Source organism: Mauremys reevesii, linkage group 1 (genome assembly GCF_016161935.1).
Source record: "Mauremys reevesii isolate NIE-2019 linkage group 1, ASM1616193v1, whole genome shotgun sequence".
NCBI classification, from domain to species: domain Eukaryota; kingdom Metazoa; phylum Chordata; order Testudines; family Geoemydidae; genus Mauremys; species Mauremys reevesii.
The window spans coordinates 310,302,344-310,329,884 of record NC_052623.1 but is presented as its reverse complement, the minus strand read 5'-3'; the positions used below and the strand labels follow the sequence as shown (position 1 = coordinate 310,329,884).

The window sequence follows — 27,541 nt, the reverse complement described above, 5'->3', positions numbered from 1 at the left end:
TTCAAAGAACTCTAATAGATTAGTAAGACACGATTTCCCTTTACAGAAACCATGTTGACTATTGCTCAAGAGTTTATGTTTTTCTATGTGTCTGACAATTTTATTCTTTACTATTGTTTCAACTAATTTGCCCGGTACCGACGTTAGACTTACCGGTCTGTAATTGCCGGGATCACCCCTAGAGCCCTTTTTAAATATTGGCATTACATTAGCTAACTTCCAGTCATTGGGTACCGAAGCCGATTTAAAGGACAGGTTACAAACCTTAGTTAATAGTTCCGCAACTTCACATTTGAGTTCTTTCAGAACTCTTGGGTGAATGCCATCTGGTCCCGGTGACTTGTTAATGTTGAGTTTATCAATTAATTCCAAAACCTCCTCTACTGACACTTCAATCTGTGACAGTTCCTCAGATTTGTCACCTACAAAAGCCAGCTCAGGTTTGGGAATCTCCCTAACATCCTCAGCCGTGAAGACTGAGGCAAAGAATCCATTTAGTTTCTCCGCAATGACTTTATCATCTTTAAGCGCTCCTTTTGTATTTTCATCGTCAAGGGGCCCCACTGGTTGTTTAGCAGGCTTCCTGCTTCTGATGTACTTAAAAAACATTTTGTTATTACCTTTGGAGTTGGCTAGCCGTTCTTCAAACTCCTCTTTGGCTTTTCTTATTACACTCTTACACTTAAGTTGGCAGCGTTTGTGCTCCTTTCTATTTGCCTCACTAGGATTTGACTTCCACTTTTTAAAGGAAGTCTTTTTATCTTTCACTGCTTCTTTTACATGGTGGTTAAGCCACGGTGGCTCTTTTTTAGTTCTTTTACAGTTTTTCTTAATTTGGGGTATACATTGAAGTTGGGCCTCTATTATGGTGTCTTTAAAAAGGGCCCACGCAACTTGCAGGGATTTCACTTTAGTCAATGTACCTTTTAACTTTTGTCTAACTAACCCCCTCATTTTTGTATAGTTCCCCCTATATGCATAACTCCTTATGCAGCATCCATTTATGTGTTTCTCAATGATATTGATGACCAGTGTGACACCAGTTTTCATTTAAGAACTCAGATGACATTCATTTTGTGATCTAGAATGTACTTACCAGACTCAGGACATTCCTGTAACCCAGTGGTGGGCAACCTGCGGCCCATGGGCTGCACGTGGCCCGTCAGGGTAATCCTCTGGCAGTCCGCGAGACCACTTGTTTACATTGGCAGTCTGCAGGCACGGCCGCCTGCAGCTCCCATCGGCTTGGAACAGCGAACCGCGGCCCACCAGCGGGTTACCCTGACGGGCGACAGGTTGCCCACCACTACTGTAACCCATCTGCATCCTCTTTCTAGTTAGCATTAAGGTTCTTGAGTCACAGTATGTTTGGTATGTATTGGGAGGAAGTGAGCAGATTGCCCTGCAGGACTCCTAAACTTGTAAGGCACCGTTGTGGTGGGGGAATTAAGCTTTATGGTGGAATTTAGGGAGCAAGGAACCCTATAGAGTTTAGGGGTATGTCTAGAGACAATGGGCTTATCTAAATTGGGATGAAAGATGTGTCCCAATAGTAAGTTGTATTTTAATGTATTAGTTGGACAAGATAAATGCTAGTGGCAGCGTAGTCTTCAACTCAACAAGTTTAGTGTGTGTTAAAGTCTGCACTGCCTTATCCACATTAGAGTTTTAAAATGTGATAACGTGCTAGTAACAGCCTTCTAACAATACATCTTTAAATTCTAAACTGGGAATTTATCTTGACTATCTCTGTTTCCCCAGGCTCCTTTGCTTTCATGAATTAGATAACCCAATTGCCTGGCCTCACTTTGCTCCTTAAGTTCTGAACCTTGACTCCTGCTTCCTTTCCCAGCTTTGCCTCCCTGCAAAACTTCTAAATGCCAATGGATCCACTGTGAGCCTTACTATGTCAGCAGGAAATATGGATCTGATGTATATTCTATTTAGGTCCACTTCAGTTCCTGATAATGTTAAACAAAACAAATGCAACAAAGAGAAGCATATCTTGTACTGGAGGCAGGAGGCAGGTGATTCAGGGAAGCTAAGTAGGGAGCCAGGAGAGTTGCATGCTCTACCAGAGCGAGGAGAAACCCGAGGCTTTTGAGTGCTGCAGGCATCTTAAGCTCGATAGGGAAGGAAGGAAAGTGCTGGAGACATTGCAGCACAACAGCTGTCACTGGAGCCAGGGGACTTTGGAATCCAGTTACTTGTATTGATCTCAACTGCTGGTGGTGGCTGCTGTTTTTCCATGAGTCACGTGTACACATGGTAACATACAGTATATTCTTAAAGCACTTAAGTCTCGCATCAAATCCCTGAAGCTTAGTCAGTGACAGACAAAAATATTAATTCCTCCCAGCCCCAAAGTAACTAGATAGTGACTGGGATATATATTGGGAATGGAATATTTTGTCTTAACAATGTTTAGTTCTGCTCTTAAGTCCTTTAGTCATGCTGGTTATTCATTATCTCACATAAGCAAGAGTGTGTGTGGTGCCTTAAAACACAGATAAGACATGATCATAGCCCCAGAAAGCTTACAAACTAGTATTAGGCCTGGTCTACATTGTGTGTGTGTGTGTGTGGGGGGGGGTCGTTGATGTAAGATACACAACTTCAGCTACGGGAATAGCGTAGCTGAAGTAGACATATCTTATTTTGACTTACCTTCTGTCCTCACGGCACGGGATCGACGGCCGCGGCTCCCCCGTCGACTCCGCTTCCACCTCTTGCCCTGGTGGAGTTCCGGAGTCGATGGGAGCGTGTTCGGGGATTGATTTATTGTGTCTAGGCGAGACATGATAAATCAATCCCCGATAGATTGATCGCTACCTGCTGATCCGGCGGGTAGTGTGGACGTACCCTTAGGCATGAAGCAACAAGTGGGTAACAAGACATTAGGGTGGGCTTGTGTAGGAAGTACAGGGGAAACACCAATAATATTATGTAGTTAGTGAAGGCTAGTGCATGTGTTGATTGGTTAAAGAAGTTATTTTTTTTTAGATGTATTTGGATAGTTTCTTGTCTGTATCACAGAAGTGGCTCTTCAAGACGGATTTAAACAAGGAGAGGGATAGTAGTCTGGCAGAGCAGCTTACAAAGGGTCATCTGTGCATAGGAGTTGGTGGGGCTGGTTGTGGGGGAAGTGCACAAACAGGGTATTAGGGCTGACATCATTGGAGGAGTGGTGTGGGTGGGAAGGGACAGAAGAGCCAAGACTGGATACAGGGAGGTGTAGAATTATGCAGGGTCTAGAAAGTGAAGGCAGGAAGCTTGCAGGTGATGCCGTGGAGAAGGGGGAGCCAGTGAGGAGACTGATAAAAGAGGTTGGTATGACAGGCCAGGAAGGTGATTTCAGAGGCTGTATTTTGTATGGAGTAGTTTTAGGAGTGAATTTCAGCTGGTTCAGCCAATGGTTTGTTCTAAAACAATAAGATGGAAATACAGTATTTGTTCAATTTGTTTAGGATCAGTAAGTTTTTAACTTTAGGCTTCACATCCTGTTTCAGATACTTTGTAAAAGCAAATGATGCAAATTGAGAATGATTTCAGAGAAAATGAGTTAATGAAATCTAACGCACAGGGAGAAAAGTCATCGAATCGTACAGGTAGACATATTAAATCTGTACATCAGTAATGCCTCTTTTATCAAGTATCATAGATGATAATAAAGATCCACGTGAGGAAAATCATTTGGAGAAGTGTTTTAAATCTCATGAAGGCTAACGTCAAGAACGATAGAAAAGATATTTCAGTCTTTTTGGGTGAAAGATCTTATTGATAAAATATTGAAATCTGTAAAGAATTCAAGTGAACATAGGCGGCGAATTACATGGGTCCGTGGTGCCCGTGCTCCACCAATGTTTGGGGCTGGGCCTCTCCCCTGGCTCCGCCCGCCGCCCCCGCGCACCTCCCCAGAGCGTCCCTGGGCAGCAGTTGGCTGCTGCTTCCTGTGCTGTGCTCCCTTACCGGCTGCTGGCTGACTCCTTTCACGCTGTGCCCACCAGTGCCGCTCCACTGCTCCAACTAAAAGGGAACAGAGTGGATTGAGGTGGCTGCTGCTGCTGTGGTCTGCAGAGGGAGGAGGCACATGTGACATGATGGCAGCCCTCCCCCCAGGCCCTGACCCTTCACCAGTCAGGCCACAAGGTGATGGGGTGCATCCCTCCTACTCTTCCCTCCTTCCCTCCCTGGTGCTGGGCAGTATGCCCACAGCGCCATGGGGGGCTGGCAGAGAGGGGCCCTAGGAGCATGTGCAGTGTGGTGCAGGATGAGTGTGCCGCCAACGGCAGGCCCACCGACAGCAATTCTGGACCTCAGGGCAGATCAATCAATGGGGCTCCTGCCCATACCCTCATCCGGGGCCACAAGCCCCCTGCACTCAGAGAAGCCCCGAGGCCCCCCCCACCCAGAGGATCCCTGTGCCGGGTGCAGCCCCGTCTCACACTTGTCTGGAGGAGCCCCAGGGCAGCTGCAGCTGTGCCGACCGAACCTGTTCTGGGGAAAAACTGCAGCATCTCTTGATTCAAAGGCAGTTTTGATATGCCCCATGCAGGTTCCTTAGCAGCTGAGGCAGTGGTGTTTGCTACTCTGCTCTCTCAGCCACCCCGGAACCTGCATGGGGCATATCAAAAGTGTCTGAATCAAGAGATGCTTTTCCCTAGAGCAGGCAGAGCTACTGTGGCAGCAGCTGGGGCCCCAGGACATTTTAAATTGCCCGGGCCCCTAGGCAATTGCCCCTTTGCCCCTCATCGCCAGGCCTGGCTGGAGGGGAGAGGGGGGCCCCTCCGCCAGAGTTCACTGATGCCAGCGGGAAGAGGGCTGTGGGGAGTCCTCCGGCCCCTGCCCCGAGGCAGCCTGCCTGCACCCCGAAGTCCTCATCCCCAGCCCCACCCCCAGATCCCAACCCCCAGCCAGAGCACTCACCTCCCTGCACCCCAACCCTCTGCCCCAGCCCTGAGCCTTCTCCTGCATCCTGAACCCCTCATCTCCGGCCTCACCCCAACCCTCTGCCCTAGCCCTGAGCCCCCTCCCACACCCCAAACCCCTCACCCCAGCCACACCCCAGAGCCCTCATCCCCAGTCAGAGCTCTCATCCCCCCCCCCACATTGTGAAATATAGGGAAACTGTTAAACGCTTATTGTTTCCAGTCTGTTTTTATATTATTTTAAAAAATATGTATCAGCTTACAAGGCAGGTGTGGGGGGGGGGTGGGACTTGGACCCGTTCTAGGCACCACCAAAAATTATACAAACCTGGCGCCCATGCAAGTGAAAAACATGCTTAAAATTTATTTTGCAGAGCTGGCTCTTGTCACATAAGTTTAATACTTTATGAACCTACGCTTCCATGTCTGGAACAGAAATTCAGTTAGCAATATTATTTCATTAAATATGCTTGGAATATCTTACAATACAAATAGTCTGTGTAGCACAACTGTTTTTCTGACAAGGAGTGAACAATAAGAAATTATAATATGTAACTTTAAAAATTCTGTAGTTAAGAAGATTGAACCAAATTACATAAAGAACTACAACATTTCCCTCCGAAAATACTCTGTTCATTCTGCATAGTCATACTGGATGACTCTAGACTTCAGAGGGGAGAGCCCAGTCTATTCTCCTAACTATGCACAAATAACTCCTATTAAAGTCAGCAGAGTTGCACACATGGCAAGGAAAATAAATCTTATGTTTTGAGAGTTCACTAAGTTAAAATGCTTCTTAAAAAGTGCTCTAGAAATATGCTATATTGAAAGCGCTGAAGGTAGAACTTTAACCAGAGAAATGGGTAAAACATGGGTATAAATATCCTCATTCTGCTCCCCCAGTGTGTTTCAACACTCGGTTTCAGGGAACACTTTTAGGGATGAAAGGGTATTTCAGTCGTATTCATCCAGTCATTTGTTTCTCATCTGTGAGAGCATCAAAAAAAGGTACTGATTGTGCTGGTGATCTGTGTGTGTGAGAGATGGACACATGTATATTAGCAACTGGACTGAGGCTATCAATTGTATTTTATATACAAATTGCTCTTCTGTAAGTGCTGACAGATTGCTTGGTTTTGTACATGACACAAATGTATTATTCCCAACCCCAAAATCATGAATCAACCCTCCTCAAAATTATAAGTGACTCAAAGTTTGAGATTTTTTAAAAATTAAATTATGTTTTTGGTCTGTTTCCTGATTTTTGAACTTCCCCATCCACCTCCTGTGTGTGTGAAAATTACAGTGTTGCCAACTCTTAAAAATTTATAATAAATACAATGATTTTGGCTTTACGTGCAGAAGCTCTTACTTCAGAACCAAGCGGAGATTGGGACCCCACTGTGCTGGGCACCGTACAAACACATAATAAGAGACAGTCCCTCTCCTGAAGAGCTTACTGGTACTGCAAAGCATGGTGGTGAGTTTGTGATATGGGAGTGGGAACTGGGACTCACCAAATTCCTTTCATATAGGAGCTACCAACCATCCATTAGATGATTGACAGGGAAAAGCTATGTTGCTTTTAGCAATGCCCTGAGGCAGCCAGTCCCCATTAAGGGCTAATGACATACCTTTGAGAACAAGGCTTGCTTTCTGGAAAAATAAGTTTATAAAATCAAGTTCTGACTTTTTTGGAGTTTGCACAAGCAGGGTCTTTCGCACTGTGACAGTTTAAGGCAGGAAGCCTGAATTTGTTTTGTGTGGAGTGGTAGGTAATGGGATATTACGAGGATGAGAGAGGATAAAGTTTCAGGAATCAAGACAGGAGACTTGGGTATGAAGTGGTGACTTTAGAGTCGAAACAGTCTATATTTCATCACCAGCCTACTGAGTTGTCCAGTCTGCCACTCTGCTTTTAACTTATTAATGTTATGGCAATAAATCAAGGAGTTACAGCAGTGCTGTATGTCCAGGTGACTTATATGACTAATTACATTTGGCTGGTGTCTGAAACAATTGCAGTGATGTTTGCTACAGTGTGTGTGTGTGTGTGTTACTTTATGAAAGCGGAGATGTTATAGAAGAACTATTATGTCCTATGTTACAAAATGAATGACATCTTTCATATTCATAATATAACTGTTTCTCTTCTTAGCCATAGATTTCATAATCTCCAATGGCAGAGAAAAATATTTGGAAACACTGACATTATACTCTGATTCATTATGCTCCAATGTATTGTTTCCTTATAGTTGATAAGTTTTTGCTACAGATACGTAACTGGGTTTTATTTGGCTATATTGCTGTTAACAGTTGCACTAAACAAATGGCTTGACTATTACTCGTTACAGTATATCAAACTTACTGGTACTTCTAAAAGTAAAGTCCACATAAAATGGTTAAAATAGATAAAAAGTGAGTGAGAGAATGCCAGACATCAAACTCTATTTGTCTATATCAGCAGATACATAACCACTGTTTTAATCACTGCAGGTTTCTGACTTTTCCTTCTGTTGTATGCATTCATCTTTTCATAGCAGATGCTGAGGAACACTGACAAATTATACTCCATTTATCAATAAGTGTTCATTGCTTGATTATGATGAAAAACCCTGCTACTATTTAAGACTTGTTTTTACAGCATTTCCATTTTCTTCCTTCATCTTTTCAGATTATGGCACAGGCTCAAGGCTTTGGGAGGAGATACATTAAAGCCTTTTTTAAAGGCTTCTTTGTTGCTGTTCCTGTGACAGTGACTTTTCTAGATAGAGTGGCCTGTGTCGCAAGAGTGGAAGGAGCATCAATGCAGGTAACAAAGCTTTATTTACTGTTAAATTAAATCCATGTGTTTAGCAAGGCCTGGCTCTATTTTAAATGGCTCAATTTTAAATAACTGATAACCCAGTTTTAAAAGTGGAGGGTGCAGGTGGGATATTGTGTAGTAAAATGAAATGTATGGACAGGGCATTACGTCATGGAGTGGTCTGCTTTCTAATATGTCACACGGGTATTCTGTAGTATGGCAAGAAAAGGCTCTTGGGAGTAAAACTTCACAGAATACTATAATGCCAAGGAAAACAAAGAGGTATTCTTTCAACAAAAGATCTTTCTAAAATTTTGGCAAATCCAGATATACTCATTTTACAGTAGTAAAAATTTCAGTGTGGAATTTAGGGTCTGTGGAGGATGGTGGGTTGTTTGTTTATGAAATGTTCTATTTAAAACACTACCCATTTTAATTTTAAAAGAACAAACAACTATTACCAGGCTTATTATTGCTCATGACTTGTGTACAGGAAGTATTTCAATAAGGAACCTGTGGAACTCGTTGCCAGGGGATGTTGTTAAGGCCAGAACTACAACTGGGTTAAAAAAAGAATTAGATAAATTCATGGAGGATAGGTCCATCAATGGGCAGCATTGCCAACATGATGAGTGATGCAACACCATTCCTTGGGTTTCCCTAGCCTCTGACCACCAGAAGCTGGTAATTGACATCAGGGGGTGGAACACTTGATTATTGTCTGTTCTGTTCATTCCCTCTGAAGCGCCTGGTATTGGCCACTGTCGGAAGACAGAATACTGGGCTAGATGGACCATTGGTCTGATATCCTATATGGCTAATCTTATTTTCTTAAGCTGGAAAAGAGATGGCTTGAAATTGTGCTAATGCTTATTTTGTTTATTGGGAAAATGATATTCTAATGGGGTTATAGTGTATGCTTGCGATATAAACTGGTGTGCTAAAGCACATGGATATTCTGATATTTTTTGCAGTTTAAAGGGACATTTAAAAGGAAACAAAAGATTCTTGCTACAGAAAACCACCACTGCTTCCCCTTACTGTGTTATTGAGACTTTTCAGATGGATGCTGTTTCAATTTTGCAATTCTGTCAGAGTGACTCTGTTTGCCTGTTGCTTCATTGCATTCTGATGACCATATTCCAACATGTGTAGCTGTAGTATCTGTCGTCTTCCGACAGTGCAATCGCCCGTCTCCCAGTGAAAATTACCTTAGTGTAGCGAGGGGATTGTCTTCTCTGTCTTTTTTAAGGTTAATAGGGACTAGGGGTGAATCAACTTCTGTTCCATGTCATGGCTCTTTAAAATTCCTGGACTTCTGGAGTAGCTGAAGATCTTGGGAAGAGCAGAGGCAGGTGTTGGGAGAGAGGAAGGGTCTTGGGGAAAACCCAGGCTACTGTTTCTTTAAGGGCCCAGGACCAGGAGCCTTGTAGTATAATGTGGGGCAAGGCCTTCCCTCTCTCCCAGCCAACAGGATAAGCTCTGGAAAAGAGCATTATATATTCTTCCTCTTCTGTCATAACGAGAGATACTAGCAGGGGACAGCCTGCTGACTTGGGCCAGCTCAGGAGGAAAAGGATTGAGTTACAAATGGGTCAGCTGAGAAAAGCTGGCTAAGACTGCAAGGGGGCTGAAATTAGCACATAGGTCCCAGAAGGAGGGCTGTGGGACTCCTGAATGAGAGAGAAGGAATGTGCTTGAATTAGCACGCAGGCCCCAGAAACAAGACTGTGGAGCTTTGGAACCAGGGTGAAGAAACCTGCTTGAACTAGCAAACGTACCCCTGAAGGAGGGCTGTGAGACTCCTGCATCAGGGAGAAGAAACTTGCTTGAACACAGACTCCAGAAACAGGACTGTGGGACCCCTGAACTTAGGAGAAAAGAGGCTAGGCCTGAGGAGCTAAAAGAGTTTTTGTATTTGGGAGAAGACTAAATAAATAAGACCTCACAAAGGAGGGGATCCTATTTTATGTATGCTAGCCTGAGTGTAAATTATTGTAAAGGACGAAGGGCTGGCCTACCAGTGCAGCTACAGCTCTGTAGCGTGTCTGATGTAGACTCACTATGCCAACGGGAGAGCGGATAATTACCCAACATCAACTAGAGGCGGAGTTGCTTAGGGAGTAGCTTTTTCACACACTGAGTGATGTAACTTACATTGACTTAAGCGATAGTGTAGAAAAGCCCTAAGAGGGAACTGAGAGCAGGGCAGTCTCAGGCAGTGTGATTTCAATTTGATATCGCTCAGTCTTGATGATGAGTATAAATTACTACTTGATCATGAATTTTATCTTTATGTAGCACTGTTTGTTTTTTTTTATCGTAAAGGCTTCAAAAGTACTTACAGATTAAAGGTTTGACTCTCTGAGGTACTGAGCTGACTTTTTTGATGTTTTGTGCCCAATGAGAATTAAAGGTATTCAGCACTACTAGGATCGGCCTTTAAAGGTTTTAAAATGCTGATTCATAGTATTTGAGATGTTTTGGGCTCGATGAACTTTCAATAAACCACGTTTGCATTTCCTGTCAGCTCACCTGATGGGCTACGAGGGAGCCTGGACTTCCAGAGTCCATGGCTTTGGGCAGCCCTGCATGCTGATTGCCACAGGGCTGGGGACCCCAGGGCTTCCAGACTCCTGGGCTGCTGACTCCCCAGGATTCCTAATTCTCACAGCCTGATAGGGCTGCCCTGAAGGTGTAGATGTTGTAAACCTGGCATCTGGTGATTCTTGTAAATTTCACTGTTGCCCACCATTGTCAGTTTCACTCACCAGATGCCAGGGTCCCCGAGAGCGGATTTCACTTTAAAAATACCATGTGTCGATGTTTCTGAAACAAATATTTCATGGAATTTCCATTTCATAGGAAACTTCAAAAATATTTGGTTTACCAAATTTCAAAATGTTGACATTTCCCACTAAACAAATTCAAGTTTTGACTAGCTCTACTTTTGTCCAATAGCTGAAAAATGTATGTTAATTTTTTAGCCCATTGAGTCAGGACCTCAGATTTACATCACCTGAGAGGCAGCATCTCCAACAATACAGTATGTTCTAGAACCATGCTGGAATATTGGTTTAGTGCTGAGTTGGAGGGATGAGTGTTACAAGCCAATCCACACGATCTTTTGTATAAGATAAGTTTGAAGAACACAAAAAGCATAGTTCAAAACAAAGTTATACTTCTATGCTATATAACATATCTTGCATTCTTATGTCATGACATTTTTCAGAACACTATAAACCTTAACTCATTTTAAACATTTGTAATAAAATATTCAGTTATTTTTATGCGAAGGTTTATTAGATCCAAATGAGACCAGTCTTTTAGCAGGCATGTTATTTTAAAGAAATGTATTTCTCTCTTATATTGCAGAGCTTGAGAAAGGAAAACTACAAGTCACTGCTTTAGAATGCCATTTCTTTATCTTGCACTTCAGAAAGTGATTTATGTTGAATGCATTTGAAAGCTATAGGATAGGAGGGAAAGTGAAGCTCAGTCAGCATGTAGTCTTATTCATCAATAGCATGCTTCTATTGGGTATATGATTGTGTTGATTTCAAGCTCTCACTTGATCTCCAAGATTTGATTTGTACTAGACCGCTTAGACACCTAGCTGGCTTTTTGCACTCATTATTCTAGTTCCTGCTGAGTTTGAAATTAAAAGTTATGTCAAGAAGCAAGGAATAGGGTTTTTTTCTTTTCAGATATTTTGCTTTTTGTTTTTATTTTGAACCCAGAACGTGTATAATGTTGCTCCATAACCACTAAAGATTGTAACTCTTTTGATACTCTAGCAAGATATTTTGCAATTTAGTCTCAATCATTATGGCAGACTTCACATATTTAATTGTTTCATGTTGATTTTGCATTTTCACAGTATTGAGAACCACCTGGTGGAACCTTTCTTCTGCTCAGTCACCTCTTTGGGGGTATTCATCACTGATCTGTAAAGTAATGCACCATTCAGTGTTACCACTTTACTGCTTCATCATCTGACTTTTTTTTTCTTTTTAAATGTCCTTTTCTTTAAATCTCTAGTGGAGGCCTTGTTTCTTAGACTGTCAGCGTTTTATGGAGATATACCTATCTCATAGAGTTGGAAGGGACCCTGAAAGGTCATCAAGTCCAGCCCCCTTCCTTCACTAGCAGGATGAAGTACTGATTTTGTCCCCAATCCCTAAGTGGCCACCTCAAGTATTGAACTCACAATCCTGGGTTTAGTAGGCCAATGCTCAAACCACTGAGCTCTCTCTCCCCCTGTGGTGTGCTTATCTAACATCTTATTAGTAATAATTGACTTCAAATGGATTCTTGTTGATTTACAGCCTTGAATATATGTGATAGAAACAGCTGATGTGATAATTTAGTAATTTACTGTTATGGATCTTGTAATTTTTCCTGTGATGTTGATTATACACTTATTTTATAGGGTTACTGTCCTATATAAATGCACCTTCATTTTCAGTCTATATCTGTTCATGGCTTCTCCTGTTGAGTTGCAATGCTTTCTGTTTGTTTGATACATTAAAGTTTGTTTATACTTCAGTGGATTGATCATGTTTTTTCCTAATGATGTGGAAAAAGGAACCCCCTGATGGTTAATGAATGTAAGGATTCATATATCCAAATTAGCTGCTTTGAAATGTTAGATTACAAAATGAGCTTGCAATTTTATTTCCAAGTTCAGAAACAAACAACTGAGTGTTATACTAAGAATTTAGTCTGATGATCAATAACTTCTGACAAAGTACACCTGCCTGTAAACACTACAGTAGCAAATATTTTTGAATATTATAATCCATTATGCAGTGTACCTGTAGTAGTTACTTATTCTATGGCAATTTCTCCTTACATTGTTGTAATATTATGATTACCATGACTATACCTATGCCTGCATGCTGCTTTGAATATTTCTCCTCTTCTTCAAGCTATAAGAAAATAAGCCTTAACCTTCTGGTGTCCACCAGCAACATAACAAGTATCAAGTTAATCATTATTTATTATTAAAGGGTGTATTGCTTCCCTCTTACTTATAGAACCTTGTGTCCTGTGAGGCTCCCATCATATGACTGGGACCTTAATTTACTTTCTTTTAGCATTAGATTTGTTAGTAATTAGAGAGTCAAAGTGCGATGTGACTTCTGCACCCTTGTTCTAAATTAAGACCTATGTGTCCCATTTGCACTGAGCTATTAAGCCAGGAGTTTGAACAAACTAGAGAGGTTTCAGACTAGAGATACGTATGCAATATTCTTGAATTTTGTTTCCTTAAAAATAACAGCATTTATGGGTCCATTTGTTAACCCTCTTTCAGAAGTGTGTTTGTGGATTTTTTTTTAAACTTGGGGTTTTACTGCTAATAAAAAAGCATGGAGTGTAAGTTACCTGTAAACGCAGTTTTATATATGGTGTTAGTGTTCAGGAATGACATCACAATTTATACTTTTTGCTAGAAGATTTATTATTGTTTGTGGGGGACTGTAATTGTTAATGTAAAATGAAAGTAGTCTCCTTCAGGTTCTCCTCCCTTCTTCATGCCTTCTGCTCCTAAAGAACTGTTTCTATATGTGTCAATAAGATGTCATTTCATTATATCAAGATGCCGTGGGAAAGAAGCAAAGCAAGTTATCCTAAATTTCAGTGTGTCCCTTGGATGTAATGTTAAAACATAGCTATTAATGAATTGGGTACCAAGCCTCTACCTCCAAACAAACCATGTCAGTAATACATTTTTAAAAACAGTATATTTTTCACAAACTTGGCATAAGGTTTAGAATGCTGTGGAATACAATGATATTAATATAGCAACATATATTTAAAGTATAAGAGAGTGTTTAACGTCACTAATCATTAGAACAGAAGGCTGGGAGGCAACTGCTAGGTTGTAACTGTGTCACTGACTTGCTGTTTGTCCTTGGGCAGATCAGCTTACTTTTCCATGCCTTAAAATCCCCATCTTTAAAATGAAGATAATTATCGCACAGGGACTAGGTGTTGTGAGTTTTGATGAATGCTGACATAGTATTTTGAAAGCTGTGTAAGCATAAGGTGTGAAATGCATCTACTCTTGGAGTTAGAGGTTCAAATTCCAACTGCATCAAACCCACCCTCCAGCCTTACTGGGTTTCTTCACACAAAGATTTAGGCCATGTCTACATGCCAACCATTTATGTTGGCAAAGCTTATAACACTCAGGGAACCCCCCTGAGTGTTATAACACCCCTGAGTGACATAAGTTACGCGTCTCCCACTGACGTAACTACCGCTGATCATTGGGGGTGGCTTAATTATGTTGACGGGAGAGCTCCCTTCCATCGGCATAGAGCGGCTACACGAGAGATCTTACAGCGGCGCAGCTGCATCAGTACGGCTGTGCCATAAGGACATAAGAACGGCCATACTGGGTCAGACCAAAATAAATATTAGCACGATTTCAAGCCATCTATTTTCCAGCTTAAGAATATAAGAACAGCCAAACAGGTTGTCAGACCAAAGGTCTGTCTAGTCCAGTATCCTGTCTTCTGACAGTGGCCAATGCCAGGTGCCACACAAGGAATGAACAGAGCAGGTAATCATCAAGTGATCAATCCCATCGCCCATTCCCAGCTTCTGGCAACTTTAAGCTCTCTAGTTCAGACATAACCTTAGTGTGCAGCAAGCTAGGGTGTGAATGTTTCAAACAGCAGTATGTCAAAGTGCACTATGGAACTTTTAGTGCATGGCAGCACTAAAATGAGTTAGTGCACATTAGGCTAGTGTGCTGTAGATTTACACCCTGGCTTTCTGTGCACTAAGTCTCCATATAGACAAGCCCTTAGGTAGATAAGTTGAGTACCAGGCAGGGCACTTGTGGGAATCTTTTATATGAAACTTTATGTAGCTCTCCCCGCTACTTTCCTCCCTGGGTTACTCGGGAACAGGCAACACTCACCTGTGTGCCTGGGTACCTGATGTTGTTGACATTAAAGGAGATCCTGAGTATCCCAGTGGTGATGTTGGATAGGTGGGAATCCTCTGTCCACCCCTCTGCTGCAGTCACTTTACTCCTAAAGGAATTTTAAATTGGCGGTGCCTCCACCTGGCTGGCCCCTGTACACACTCAGTGATGTGCCTTGGGAACCTCCAGGAATAAACCTATTGTAATAATAATAATCTGTGGCATAGGACTAAGTCAAAATACTAATTACAAATAATATACATCCAATATACTTATATTAGTGTTAACATACCTTTACTTAACTACTTAAAGAAACAGAGTTTCTTAACGGACTAAGATTAAATGTTACTACTAATTTAAATCCACAGGGGTCAGTTGAATAAATTAATAAATATAGTATACAGTAATAAATGAAACTTATCTAACTGGCATTTACACTATCACCATTTACCCAACTCTGGAGTGCAGCTGCTTGGGATTTCAGAGTCCTAGACACTTGCTTGTGTAGGCACGCTTGAAGAGCTGAAGCTGGAGACAGCACTCTGTTGGTTCTGTGTATCAGCCCAGTCAAGGTAACAAGCTGCACAACCCGTCTGAAGATGGGAGTTGGTCCCACCAAATGTCAGCAGCTCTGGATCCTGGTTCGATGGGAAGATCATTCTGCCTCTCCTCAGACTCAATCTCTCTGTTGTGCCCCTTCCCTTGCAAGTACTTTCCCAAATAAGAGTAGAGGTTGCTCACAGTTGCTTCATGGCAGGCCCACCTCAGTCAGCTTCAGGCACAGCAATAGTTTCTCCCATGGCTCCAGTGAAGCCACAAACCATCTCTGAAGCTTCTTCCTCTATCAAAGCCCCAGCAGGCTTTCTGTAGCTGCTTCTATCTTCCTAGCAGCAGCTCCTGGTATGGACAGAGTACCACACCCGCAGTCTGGCTCCCCCACCCCCCAAATATAAAATAAAAAAAAATGGAGCCCACTGCCTGCACTCCCTGGAAGAGAAAGTCTCTGTCTTTCCCCAAGGCATCATGGGTGTTGTAATCTCTAAGGCAAGATTGCAGCACACATGATCTTCCCAACTAGAACAGTCCCAATAAAGTTCAGAGGCCTCTCTAATAAAAGGGGCCTATAAATAAAAAATAGGGTCTGTGCATTCAACAGACATCAGAGATTCTATGGCACTTTCAATTACATTAAGGGTTTGTGATTTTGTCATTGCTCCAATATCCTCTCTCTTCACTGTCATGCAGGATGCTATGTACCCATTGGTTGCTACCCTCCAGTCCAGAGGTGGTTGCATTTCAGTGTCCTGAATATAGTTTGTGAATCATTTGCAAAGTAAAGTACTATGCAAACGTAGAAAATATCCTCTGATGAAAGATGCTGCATAAATAGAAAGTATAATATAAGTAGGAAATAACATTAAAAAAATTCTGATGTCCACTGAAATATAGTTGTAATAAGATGATTTCCCTTAACTGGTGCTTGCTATACATATAGTTTGTTAAATAACTATGATTATACCTGCCATTTCTAAACATTATGGGCCAAATTCCATTGACCTGCATTGGAGTTTTGCCAATTTACACCAGTGGAAATTTGACTCTGAGTTTAAACCTGCAGATAAAAAAGAAACTATCTTTAGTAGTTAGTACCTGACTAAAATAATGTATCGTAAATAAATGTTTTATACCTTGTTCTGATACTGATGTCTGTGCATGAGTTTCATTCTTGTTAACATGACTTATACCTGCCTTAAACCTTGGTGGATCCATTTTTGTCTTATGTCCATAAGTTAATATCACACAAGTCCTATTTAAAATAAATCTTTGTCAGCCTCTGTCTGGGTAGGAAACAAAAGAGGAATGAGGAAACGCTGTTTATAATGAAGAGAAATTTTTAAGCAGCTTTATAAATAGAAAACAGAGTCAATAAGTAGGCGGATGAGAAAATAGGGAATCATTACAATTACTTTAGTGAAGCTGAATTCTTTGTCAGAGATTATAGGTAGTCTTCTTTAGACTAGCAACATAATTTGTAAATAATTATTGTGAATATAAGTAAACTGAGGCCTACACTGAATGATGATAGGTTGATGAGAGCTCTAAGACAATGTGTTGGGAGGACTTCATTTCAATGCATTGTGCCCATTTGTTGTGATCATCATAGATATATCCAATATGAGCTGGAGAGCCCCAGAAGCTAACTAGCCCATGGTTGGTGGAATGCTCCACATAAATGTCAAAGAACAGAGAACTGTAAGGTGGAATCTGAAGTCTTTTCTGCCATTAATCAAGATACATGTCAGTTAGTACTGTAATAACAACATGACAGCTGGAGCTGGTTGAATATTTTCTGATGGAACACTTCAATTGGAAAATGCTGATTTGCTAGAATCAAAACATTCTGCTGTAGCATAATGATTCTGTCAAAACTTTCAGTGGAAACCAGGTAGGCCAACTAGCCTTGTTGCCCGCCAGCCTGGGCACTCCCTGCTTCCCAGGGCAGCTGGGAGAAAGCTGAAAAATTCCATTTTGGTTGTCCTGTGACTTTTAACTTTTCATCCTGATTCAGGATAAATATTTTTTTTCAAAATTTTCCACGTGATGGAAATACCATTTTTCAACCAGCTCTGTTGGCAACTGTCTATTATAGTCTCGAAGAGGGGGTTAGCAGTCTCAGAACGCTCTCAAGAGGCAGTTATTTGATTGGACTGATGCCAACCTGACTGAGTACTTTCCCGAACTCTAAATCTGTCAAGCAAAGGGGCGTGCTAGCAGATGACCTCCATTATATATTTCAGGGACAACATGAGTGGTACTTGATACAGACTATGGTGGAAAGGCTCTTCTCAAAATGGTGCCACTCTTCATGGGAAGTTGTAGTGCAACTCATTCTTGATTCCTGTTGTATCCTAAGAAGAGTATGGAATTGCAGTTGAATTGCAATTTGCATATTGTAGTGTATTACAAGATGTACATTGCATATTGTAATGTATTGCAAGATGTACTATAAATATATGGTATTTAACTATATCAGCACCTAATATAAGTAGGTTCCACCAAACATACTCTTCTCACCAGTGATTCAGATCCTAGTCCCATAAAACCAATGGCCATTAGCTTTAATGATATAAGGATTGGGACCTCCCAGGAAATGAGAGAGGAGCTGGAGAGGAGGAGTTTTAGGAAAAATGTTGAATTTCTTACTTTTAACTTTAAAACTGTTTTCCTCTTTCCTTAGCCTTCCTTGAATCCAGGGGAAAGACAGATATCTGATGTAGTGCTTTTAAACCATTGGAGCATTAGGAATTATGAAGTGCAACGTGGAGACATTGTGTCATTAGTGTAAGTAATTTCAAATACATTTCAATACATATTTATACACATCTTGAACCGTCAGCATTGTAATAGGTTTCATCTGTAATGCCATGGTGTATTTTTTTATGCTGGCAATGAAGCTATACAGAAAATTGATCGTGTGAGCAACGAATGCATTATTGTAAATTTTCAACATACAAGAAATCTTCAAAGGGTTCAGTATCATGGATTTGCTTGAAAGGAGAAAAGTGTCAAGTACTGTGTGTTATATAGATGTTTACAAGAACTGCCAAGAAAAAAAGATATGTGCAGTAAGGTATTTGAGATTTCTAATCAAGTATAGTGATCAGTTCAATGATGATTACAGATCTGGAATACAGTAGGTAGGTAAAAACACTTGGATTAATGTAGCATATGAAGAGACTATTTTTTTAGGTCATGTTGCTTTATGGATATATTTAATTCAGGAGAAAAACCCTCTATTTTCTTAATGTTTAACATATAGTAACTTTTATCTGGAAAAGTCTATTTACCACATTTAAGTTTAAGTAAGATCACAAAAATCAAGCTTCTCTTTAAAGTACAACTTTATAAAAAATGGCTTATGAATTAGAACATGGAGGCCTATGTATCAAGCCAAAAGGTGGCACTGTTTCTCTGTTGAAAGTATTCAAGACCATTAGAGGACAAAAACTCCATTTCAGTCTTAATGTAATATAGAAATGGAATGTCAAAGTGTATAACTGACATGATATAATACATTCTCATAGTATATGCTTGGATGGTTTAAGCTTAAGGTTTTTAGTTTTATAAGTAAAATGCACAGTATATAGACTGCAACTGAACTTGTCTTCCAAAGCTAATGTCCTTAGGTTCCCTGTGCATTTTACATCTGTTTTAATGGACCACGTTGTTATGGCTACCTGTCTACTGAGGTGGCAATTAATATATAAATTTTACTACCAATTGTTTAAGCAAATATAAAAAATCTACTGTTCTTTTGTAGGAATTTTTGGATTTCTTTTTCTGGTTCTTGAATGGGCTACTGCATTTTCTGACAGATTTTTCTAAATGCTTTGACTAAAGTAGTATATTATTCATATTTGAGACACCTTACACTTTGTGGAGGGCCTCCAAATTCAGTCCAGCTTATTGATTGAATGCATAGAAGCAGATTCTACATGTGTGTACATACTTCTGCCCAAGTCATATCCTAGATTTTACTTTAAATTCAGTAGTATATCTGGTTAGTAATTATTGGACTGAATAGAAGGTCAGCGAGTTTAACCAGGCACAAGTGGAATAACATGGTTACATAGTCATTATGCTTTCAAAGGTTCCCTGCTATTGTCTGATCCATCTGCATGAATTACTTTCATAATGTCACACAGATGCCTTGTTTTTGAAACCTTCTTGTTACCAGCCTTTTACATGCTGGGTTATACAGTTGTGTCCTCATTACTCCTTTATCTTCTGTTTGACAGGGTTGTTCCCTCAGTTAGTTGGTGGTGGAAAGATTATCCACCCATGTGGAAGAGGTCACATAATAGCCATGCATCTATACTGAGTTTTTTCCTTATTCTCTTGGGAAGTGTATGGAAAGCACAGAATAGTATGTTCAAAAGTCACAATGAGCACAAAGGAAAACAAAGAGATGAAATTTAAGAAGATTCACAATAGTTTTTTTTGTGTAGAAATATTGAAGGATATGTCATATGACATTACTTAATTTAAAGAATCTTATTATGTGGGTTCATTAGAAATTGAGTTAAACTAGTACACTGGCCTTTCCCTACTTCCTTCCAAACTTTGGAGAAGTTTAGATCCAAATTTTGTGACTTAGGCCAATATATCATAATACATTTTAAAGTCTGAATATAACAATATGATGTGGTGAGCCTTGTATGATGTAGTATCCATGTGAAAAGAAATTGTGCAGGCACATGTTTATTCGTTCAAGAGGCTTAACTTCTGGTACATGAGTCTTTTATTGAGTAATGGATTAATTTATTTATCCTACTCATCTTGATCCCCCACCTATGGTTATATGATTGAGTGATCAGTACATATGTTGTGTGTGTGTATGTAATTTTACTAGCTTATTCTTGCATTGAGTGTTTGATATGGGCATCACTATACTACTTGTTAGAGGACTCAGTTGGACTCCGAGATAACAGGTATGCGTCACTACACATCTTACAAAATCAGCAACTACATGTACACCCACATGACACACAGTCTCTGGTTGTAGATGAGAAGCATTATACTGTGGCATCAATCCTTAAAAATATAAATTGACATACAGGGCCAGATTTGGCGCCTGGGTGTTGCTCTCCTGGCTTTAGTGTGAGTGAGTGATGGAAGAATTTGGTAGTAGAGGTGAAGTTTGTGTAGTGTGAGGCTTGTAAAACCTAGTGTGATTTCATTGTTTCCTTTTTAGTTTTTCTTAGAAGGAGCAGGTTGACCCAGAGGCGGATTTGAGTACGGGCTTCTTTATTGCGATACTTGTTCCCCTCAACCCAATTGTCGAGTAAGCACTGGATTAGTTACAGCACACTCTTTTTGTGTAAGTTAATATGTAAACGCCTACATCCGTTACAACACCCCAAAACCCTTATTAGGTAATAGAAACACCCATACTGCTAGTATACCCATCCCTATCTATTGTTCACAGCATTACGCATGTCATACAGGCATTTTTGCCTTGAAAATGCATTTCTTTGCAACAATCTGTTGCTACAAATTTCCATAATGAGCAGTTCTCAGGGGAGGGAGGAAGGGGCCCTGAGCCACAGGGCTTGTTTATGTAGCTAGGAAAGGAAGGGAGGGGGAGATAACATTTCTTTTACCTTCTTTCACACACAAGGCATTTATTTGATAATTACATTTCTCATGCAGCTGCAGGCCTTATCAATTCTTACAAGAAACAGAGAAGGGAAAAATATGGCAACTTATGTATTAAACAAAGAAATATTGCCTGCTTATGCCTTTGTCCCCTAATGCCATGTCAGCACATAGCAGTTTCTCAGGTCTTTTATTCATCCTGTGTTAGATATATATTAGGGCTGTCAAGCGATTAAAAACATGAATCGCACGATTAATCGCACTGTTAAACAATAATAGAATACCATTTATTTAAATATTTGTGGATATTTTCTACATTTTCAAATATATTGATTTCAATTACAATACAGAATACAAAGTGTACAGTGCTCACTTTATATTTATTTTTGAGTACAAGTATTTGCACTGTAAAAAAAAAAATAGTATTTTTCAAATCACCTAATACAAGTACACCCCTACCCCGATATAACACGGCCTGATAAAACATGAATTTGGATACAATGCAGTAAAGCAGCTCTCCGGGGAGACGGGGCTGCGCACTCTGGTGGATCAAAGCAAGTTTGCTATAACGCAGTAAGATTTTTTGGCTCCCGAGGACAGCGTTATATCGGGGTAAAGGTTACTATAATGCAATTTCTTGATCATGAAAGTTGAACTTACAAATGTAGAATTATATACAAAAAAACATGCATTCAAAAATAAAACAATGTAAAATTTTAGAGCCCGCAAGTCCACTTAGTCTTACTTCTTGGTCAGCCAATTGCTCAGACAAACAAGTTTGTTTACATTTATATATAGCGTGATAAAGTTCCTCCTCTACTTTGGTGGGTCCTGCGCTTATTGGCGGATTTTGCTAGCCTCAGAGATCTTCCTGTGTTGGATTAGGAGTTGGGAGGTTTTGCGGGGAACCCGGGCGAGCCCAGAGCCCTGTGGATTGCAGCTGTCTAGAGTGTCTTCTGAAGCAGTTACACGACAGCTACAATTCCTTGGGCTACTTCCCCATGGCCTCCTCCCAACACCTTCTTTGTCCTCACCAGAGGACTCACCTGATATCTGTTAATGCTTGTACTCCTCAGTCCTTCAGCAGCACATCCTCTCACTCCCTTACGCACACAGCACTAACTGGAGTGAGCACCTTTTTATACCAGGTGTCCTGATTAGCCTAAATTAATTCTAGTAACTTCCCAATTGGCTACAGGTGTCCTAATTAGCTTGCCTGCCTTAATTAGTTCTAGAAAATTCCTGAGTGTTCTGGAATAGTCCCTGTTATCTTACCCATGGAAAAGGGATCTGCTTAACCTGGAGCTAATGTATCTACCTTTGACCAATCTCTTGTAGCCATCTGGCCTGACCCTGTCACAATAGTCTTTTGTCTGGGGAAAAACATTTCCCTGGAACCTAATCCCCCATTTACATTAATTCTTATGGGGAAATTGGATTCACTTAACATCGTTTCACTTAAAGTCACATTTTTAAGGAACATAACTACAGTGTTAAGCGAGGAGTTACTGTATAACAATCACTTAACATTTATCATTAATCATATATTCAATATTTAACCTTTAATAATTAAACATTAGACAATTAACAGTGAAACACTTAACACTAATCACCCAGTAAGCACTGGCTGGGTGATTACTAGATGGGTAGGGGAAAATCTCACTCCGACCACAAACACCCAGCTTTATTTACAGACAAAATCCACACATTCTAGGAATAAAAAGGAAGATTAGATTTACACTCCTTCCCTTTGTGTCCCTCTGATCCGAAAAATGCAACACTGTTCCCCTATTGCACCATCCCTGTACATTCCTGTGGGGCTTATATGTACTCCTATGGGATTTTGCTGAGTCATTCCCCCCAGGAAGTGGAATTTACCATTGTGTCACAGGAAGTGAAATTATTACATCATAGGTAATGGCTCCCTGTGTCTCTTAGAAATGGAATCCTCCACTACATCATCCCCATTTCTGAAATTTTGGTCAGCCATTTTGGATTTTCTAAATTTAAACTATTATTAACTTATATTTAATTAAAGCTTTAATTTAAAAACTAATTACTCTGTTAACATTCCAGAGGTCCTGATTCAATCACCACTCTATAATTGTCCAACTAAGAGAATTATAACTTTTTCTGATTTTTAAACCCTTTCTGAGGTTTTTCTGCAAGTTTTTATTAAAGGTGTTTGAGGTAATTCAGACAGCTAGAGGCAACGATCTTTTGATACAGTGCATATGTTAAAACATAATAAATGCCTTCCCCCTCCCCCAATCTCATCTAAGCAGAACATAAATCCTACACAAGTTGAGCCAAATTTTCAAAACCACAATGTTTGAGTCGGTTCAAATTTAGGAAAAATGAATTTAACCATCACTAAAATTTGGCTGTAATTTAAAATGAATAAGGTCTAATGACAGATTTTTTTCTGGTAATTAAATGACTCTGAAGTATGAATATGAAGTACATTCATTGTGTGTGATACATGTGCCTTTCTGTCATGGTGCTTTCCTTGGATATTTATGTAGGGTAGCCTGTGTCTAAAAATATAAACCTTTTTCTTTTTTTAAAAATGCATGTGGGTTATCTTCAGTGGTTAGAATCCGAGAACTGCATTGAGGTGCACACAATTAAAACAAAGTGGTTGTATTAATGTTAAAATAGTCCCTGATACTGCAATAGGTATCATGGTGAAATAAGTTTAGATCTTCTAGTGACCTCTATGCAGATACAACTCTGAACCTGTGTGGAACACCAATGAACTTAATAGGCTCCACTCACACATAGTGTATTGTAGAATTGGAGCCCATTTTGCCATGATGCCTAGTGTAGGTTTGGGGATATTGTGATGGTACCTCCCATAAGGCTTTATGGAAATATGCTTACAATGTGTTTTATGGAAATATGCTTATTAATGTATGTATGATGTACCTGGAATTGGGTTTTGGTACATATGCCATGTAACACATCTATGTACAGGTTATGATCTACTGGTTATATTCATCCTAGTTGTATGCAGGTATCATTTGTGTGTTCAAAGTTATGAACATTGGCTCTATACTTGCTTGATTTCTAAGTAGCTTTAGTTAGAACATTTGGTCACTTCTTGGGAAAGGAATGTGCAAGTTAAGTGCTCAATCAGGAAGCACTTAACAGACAAAAGAGCTTGGAAGACTCCAATCCACATAAGAAGTCTACCTGAGGACATTCAAAGTAGCATGTGGGTAATGGCTGCTACCTGCCAGTCCTGAGTCATGCATGGGCATGTGACTTGCCCATGTGATTCCAAATCTCCATTTTTGACTGAATTCTACACGGGGAGGGAGGGATGTCTACCCGGGGGAGAAAGTCTATTTAAACCCTTGGGAGACCCCTCCATTTGGTCTTCAGCTGGCTAAAGACGGAGCCTCTCCACCCCTCAGGATATTGAAAGAAACTGGAACAAAGGACAGTAACTACAGGCAGGGGCGGTTCTAAGAATCCCGCCGCCCCAAGCAGGGCGGCGCGCCATGGGGCACGCTCTGGCAGTGCCGGTCCGGCGGCTCCGGGGGACCTCTGGCAGACGTGCCTGCGGAGGTTCCGCTGGTCCTGCGGCTCCGGTGGAGCTTCCTCAGGCACGTCTGCGGGAGGTCCACCCGAGCCGCGGAACCAGCGAACCCTCTGCAGTCATGCCTGTGGGAGGTCTCCCGAAGGTGCGGCTCCGGTGGACCTCCCGCAGGCATGACGGCGGAAGGTCCGCCGGAGCCGGCTGCCGCCCTGCCGGCAAAATGCTGCCCCAAGCGCGCGCTTGGCGCGCTGGGGTCTGGAGCCGGCCCTGACTACAGGGGGTGTGAGTGATTGCTGGACCCAGGCTAAAAGGAGAGTAGCCTGTAAAACGGAGCATTCTGGAACTGGTGAGCAGCTTATCTGTATTCAGTTTGATTAGACATAGATTTGCGCATTTTATTTTATTTTGGTTGGTGACTTACTTTGTTCTGTCTGTTGCTACTTGGAACCACTTAAATCATACTTTCTGTATTTAATAAAAATCACTTTTTACTTATTAATTAACTCAGAGTATGTATTAATACCTGGGGGAGCAAACAACTGTGCATATGTCTCTATCAGTGTTATAGAGGGCGAACAATTTAGCAGTTTATCCTGAATAAGCTTTATACAGGGTAAAACGGATTTATTTGGGGTTAGACCCCATTGGGAGTTGGGCATCTGAGTGTTAAAGACAAGCACACTTCTGTGAGCTGCTTTCAGGTAAACCTGCAGCTTTGGGGCAAGTAATTCAGACCCTGGGTCTTTGTTGGAGCCTATTTTGCCATGATGCCTAGTGTAGGTTTGGGGATATCTTGTGTAATCTTTTTATTTAAAAAGATATTGCCAAGCAATGATTTATAATGCTAACCTTTACTTTACATGTGTTTGTTGAAAATCTCTGGTGTCTGGCAATGAAATTTCCTCTCCCCTCTCTTCCAGACTTACTGGTATTTTTAATTTATTTTGGAAAAATATGGTTGGAACATTTGCTCTGGAGCCTTCTCCAGTGCACACACTTAGAATTAGTTTTATACGGGCATGGCAAGAGAAAAAAGGTAGGTCAAATTTTGGGATGAGTAAACTTGACAGTACACTTTTTAAATTCAGACTTTTAAAACAGCAGACATATAACATATTTTAATATAGCTCTGTCACAGCTTCTTGTACTACTCCATTCAGTTCACTAATGAATGGCCAAGGGACAGTTTGACTCAGTGTAGTAGTGGAAATAGTATTGCTCTGATTCCAAATGCTGAATATAGAAACTAAATTAACATTCAAAATGTTGTGCTTAATTTACACACCTAAAAATTGCTCATTTTACAGTGACTTACAACTAATGAAGCAGATTAGAAACCTAGGCATGCAAATGAAATCTTAAAAAAATTGTGTGCACACTTGGATTCCAGTTGAGCAATTTTTACATGAGTTCTATCTAAAGTGAAAAATGAAATTTCTTATAATTACAGCATGTAGTTATCCATATTGACTGCCAAGGTGCTTCTAAAGCAGAGGTAGGGAACCTATGGCACGCGTGCCAAAGGCGGCATGGGAGCTGATTTTCAGTGGCACTCACACTGCCTGGATCCTGGCCACTGGTCTGGGAAGCTCTGCATTTTAATTTAATTTTAAATGAAGCTTCTTAAACATTTTAAAAACCTTATTTACTTTACATACAACAATAGTTTAGTTATATATTATAGACTTATAGAAAGAGACCTTCTAAAAAAGTTAAAATGTATTACTGCCACGTGAAACCTTAAATCAGAGTGAATAAACGAAGACTCAGCACACCACTTCTGAAAGGTTGCCGACCCCTGTTCTAAAGGTTTGAAATTAAACCTTCTAAAGGACTGAAATTAAAGCGGACAGAACACTAAAATATATATTGTAAGGGACAATCCTGGAAATACTGAAATAAATGATCTAACAGATCTTGTTCATGTGTAATTTATATAATTATGTGACCTTTACAAGGCTTAGGAAATAAATTAATGAAAATATTTATATAACACCTTTTATCTGGTGTTATATGGTCAAATAGTCAACATTATGTACTTCATGTCCTGAACTACTGTGAAATATTGATGTGAGCTATTCCCTGCATACTGTTAGTAGCTGCATTTCAATACTCAGTAAAGTATTGAGGAGGGTAATAATTATTAAAATAAATTATAAAAATACCTACCTCTTATATTGAACTTTTTGTTTGTAGCTCTTGAAATGCTTTACAAAGGAGGGCAGTACCATTATTTCTGCTTTACAGATGGGGAAACTGAGGTAGAGAGGTATAGCAACTTGCTCAATGTCACTCTGCAGGCCAGTGGCTGAGCTTGAAATTCAAACCAGGTCTCCTAAGTCCCAGTCCAGTGCACTGTCCACTATGCCACAGTGTCTCTGGCTGTAGTCAAAACAGTTTATAGACATTTCCTAATAAATTCTAACAAAAACTCTGTGATAAAACTATGTAGATAGCATATTTGAAATACTGAGTATTATAATACTATATCAATTTTACAGACAGGGAAACTGAGGCAGAGAGATTTTTCTTGTTTCTGGCTCATGTAGCATCAGTTTCAAAGTCTACTACTCTACAAACTCCCAGTCCCATGCTTAATCCACTAAACTACTTTGCTGCCTGTGTTTCCATTTTGTATATCAGTTTATTAAGCACTTTGGGCTCCTGTTCAAATGTACACTTTGATTTCTACTTAAAGAACAGCTTTAGTCACCGTTTAAATACAACCATCAGATCATTGCAGATAAATTGCAGCAACTGTTTAACAGTGTACATCAAATCTGCATGACTAATTAGGTGAGGAAATAAAGAATCTGGTAGAATTCAAGCTATAGATGGAATTTAGGTATGCAGAAGCCAAACCAGTGTCCTCTGGCTAATTTAGCGTAACTTCTTACATGGGAGCAAATTCGTAATTAAGAAAATAACTATTTCCTTGTTAACATGATCATGGACTTGCTGAGAAAAAGATAAAATATGAAAAAAGACCATGTTTAATAAAAGTAAGAATGTTACTAGTCAAACACATAAGAGCTGTACTGCCTGTAGTAGAAAAATCTCATCATTTATAACCTTCTGAGTCATAGGTTCACTGAACGCAATATCAGTTCACATGTAACTAAACCTATGAGATTAAGTCTGCATTTATTTTTCCTTTTGAGATA

General features: G+C 40.3%; 1 protein-coding gene across 12 annotated transcripts in view; it reads left to right on the top strand.

Annotated features, from left to right (window-relative positions):
• Positions 1-27,541, top strand: part of IMMP2L (inner mitochondrial membrane peptidase subunit 2) — an 866,964-nt gene that overhangs the window by 42,308 nt on the left and 797,115 nt on the right. For 11 of the 12 annotated variants that reach the window (XM_039520123.1, XM_039520118.1, XM_039520116.1 and 8 more), the window contains 2 exons: positions 7,603-7,740; positions 17,913-18,016. In XM_039520123.1, the coding sequence (XP_039376057.1) occupies positions 7,606-7,740; positions 17,913-18,016 (239 nt within the window). In that variant the 5' untranslated portion in view covers positions 7,603-7,605. Of the gene's footprint in view, positions 1-6,354; positions 6,409-7,602; positions 7,741-17,912; positions 18,017-27,541 lie in introns of those variants that run through there. The other variant, XM_039520117.1, reaches the window with a different exon arrangement.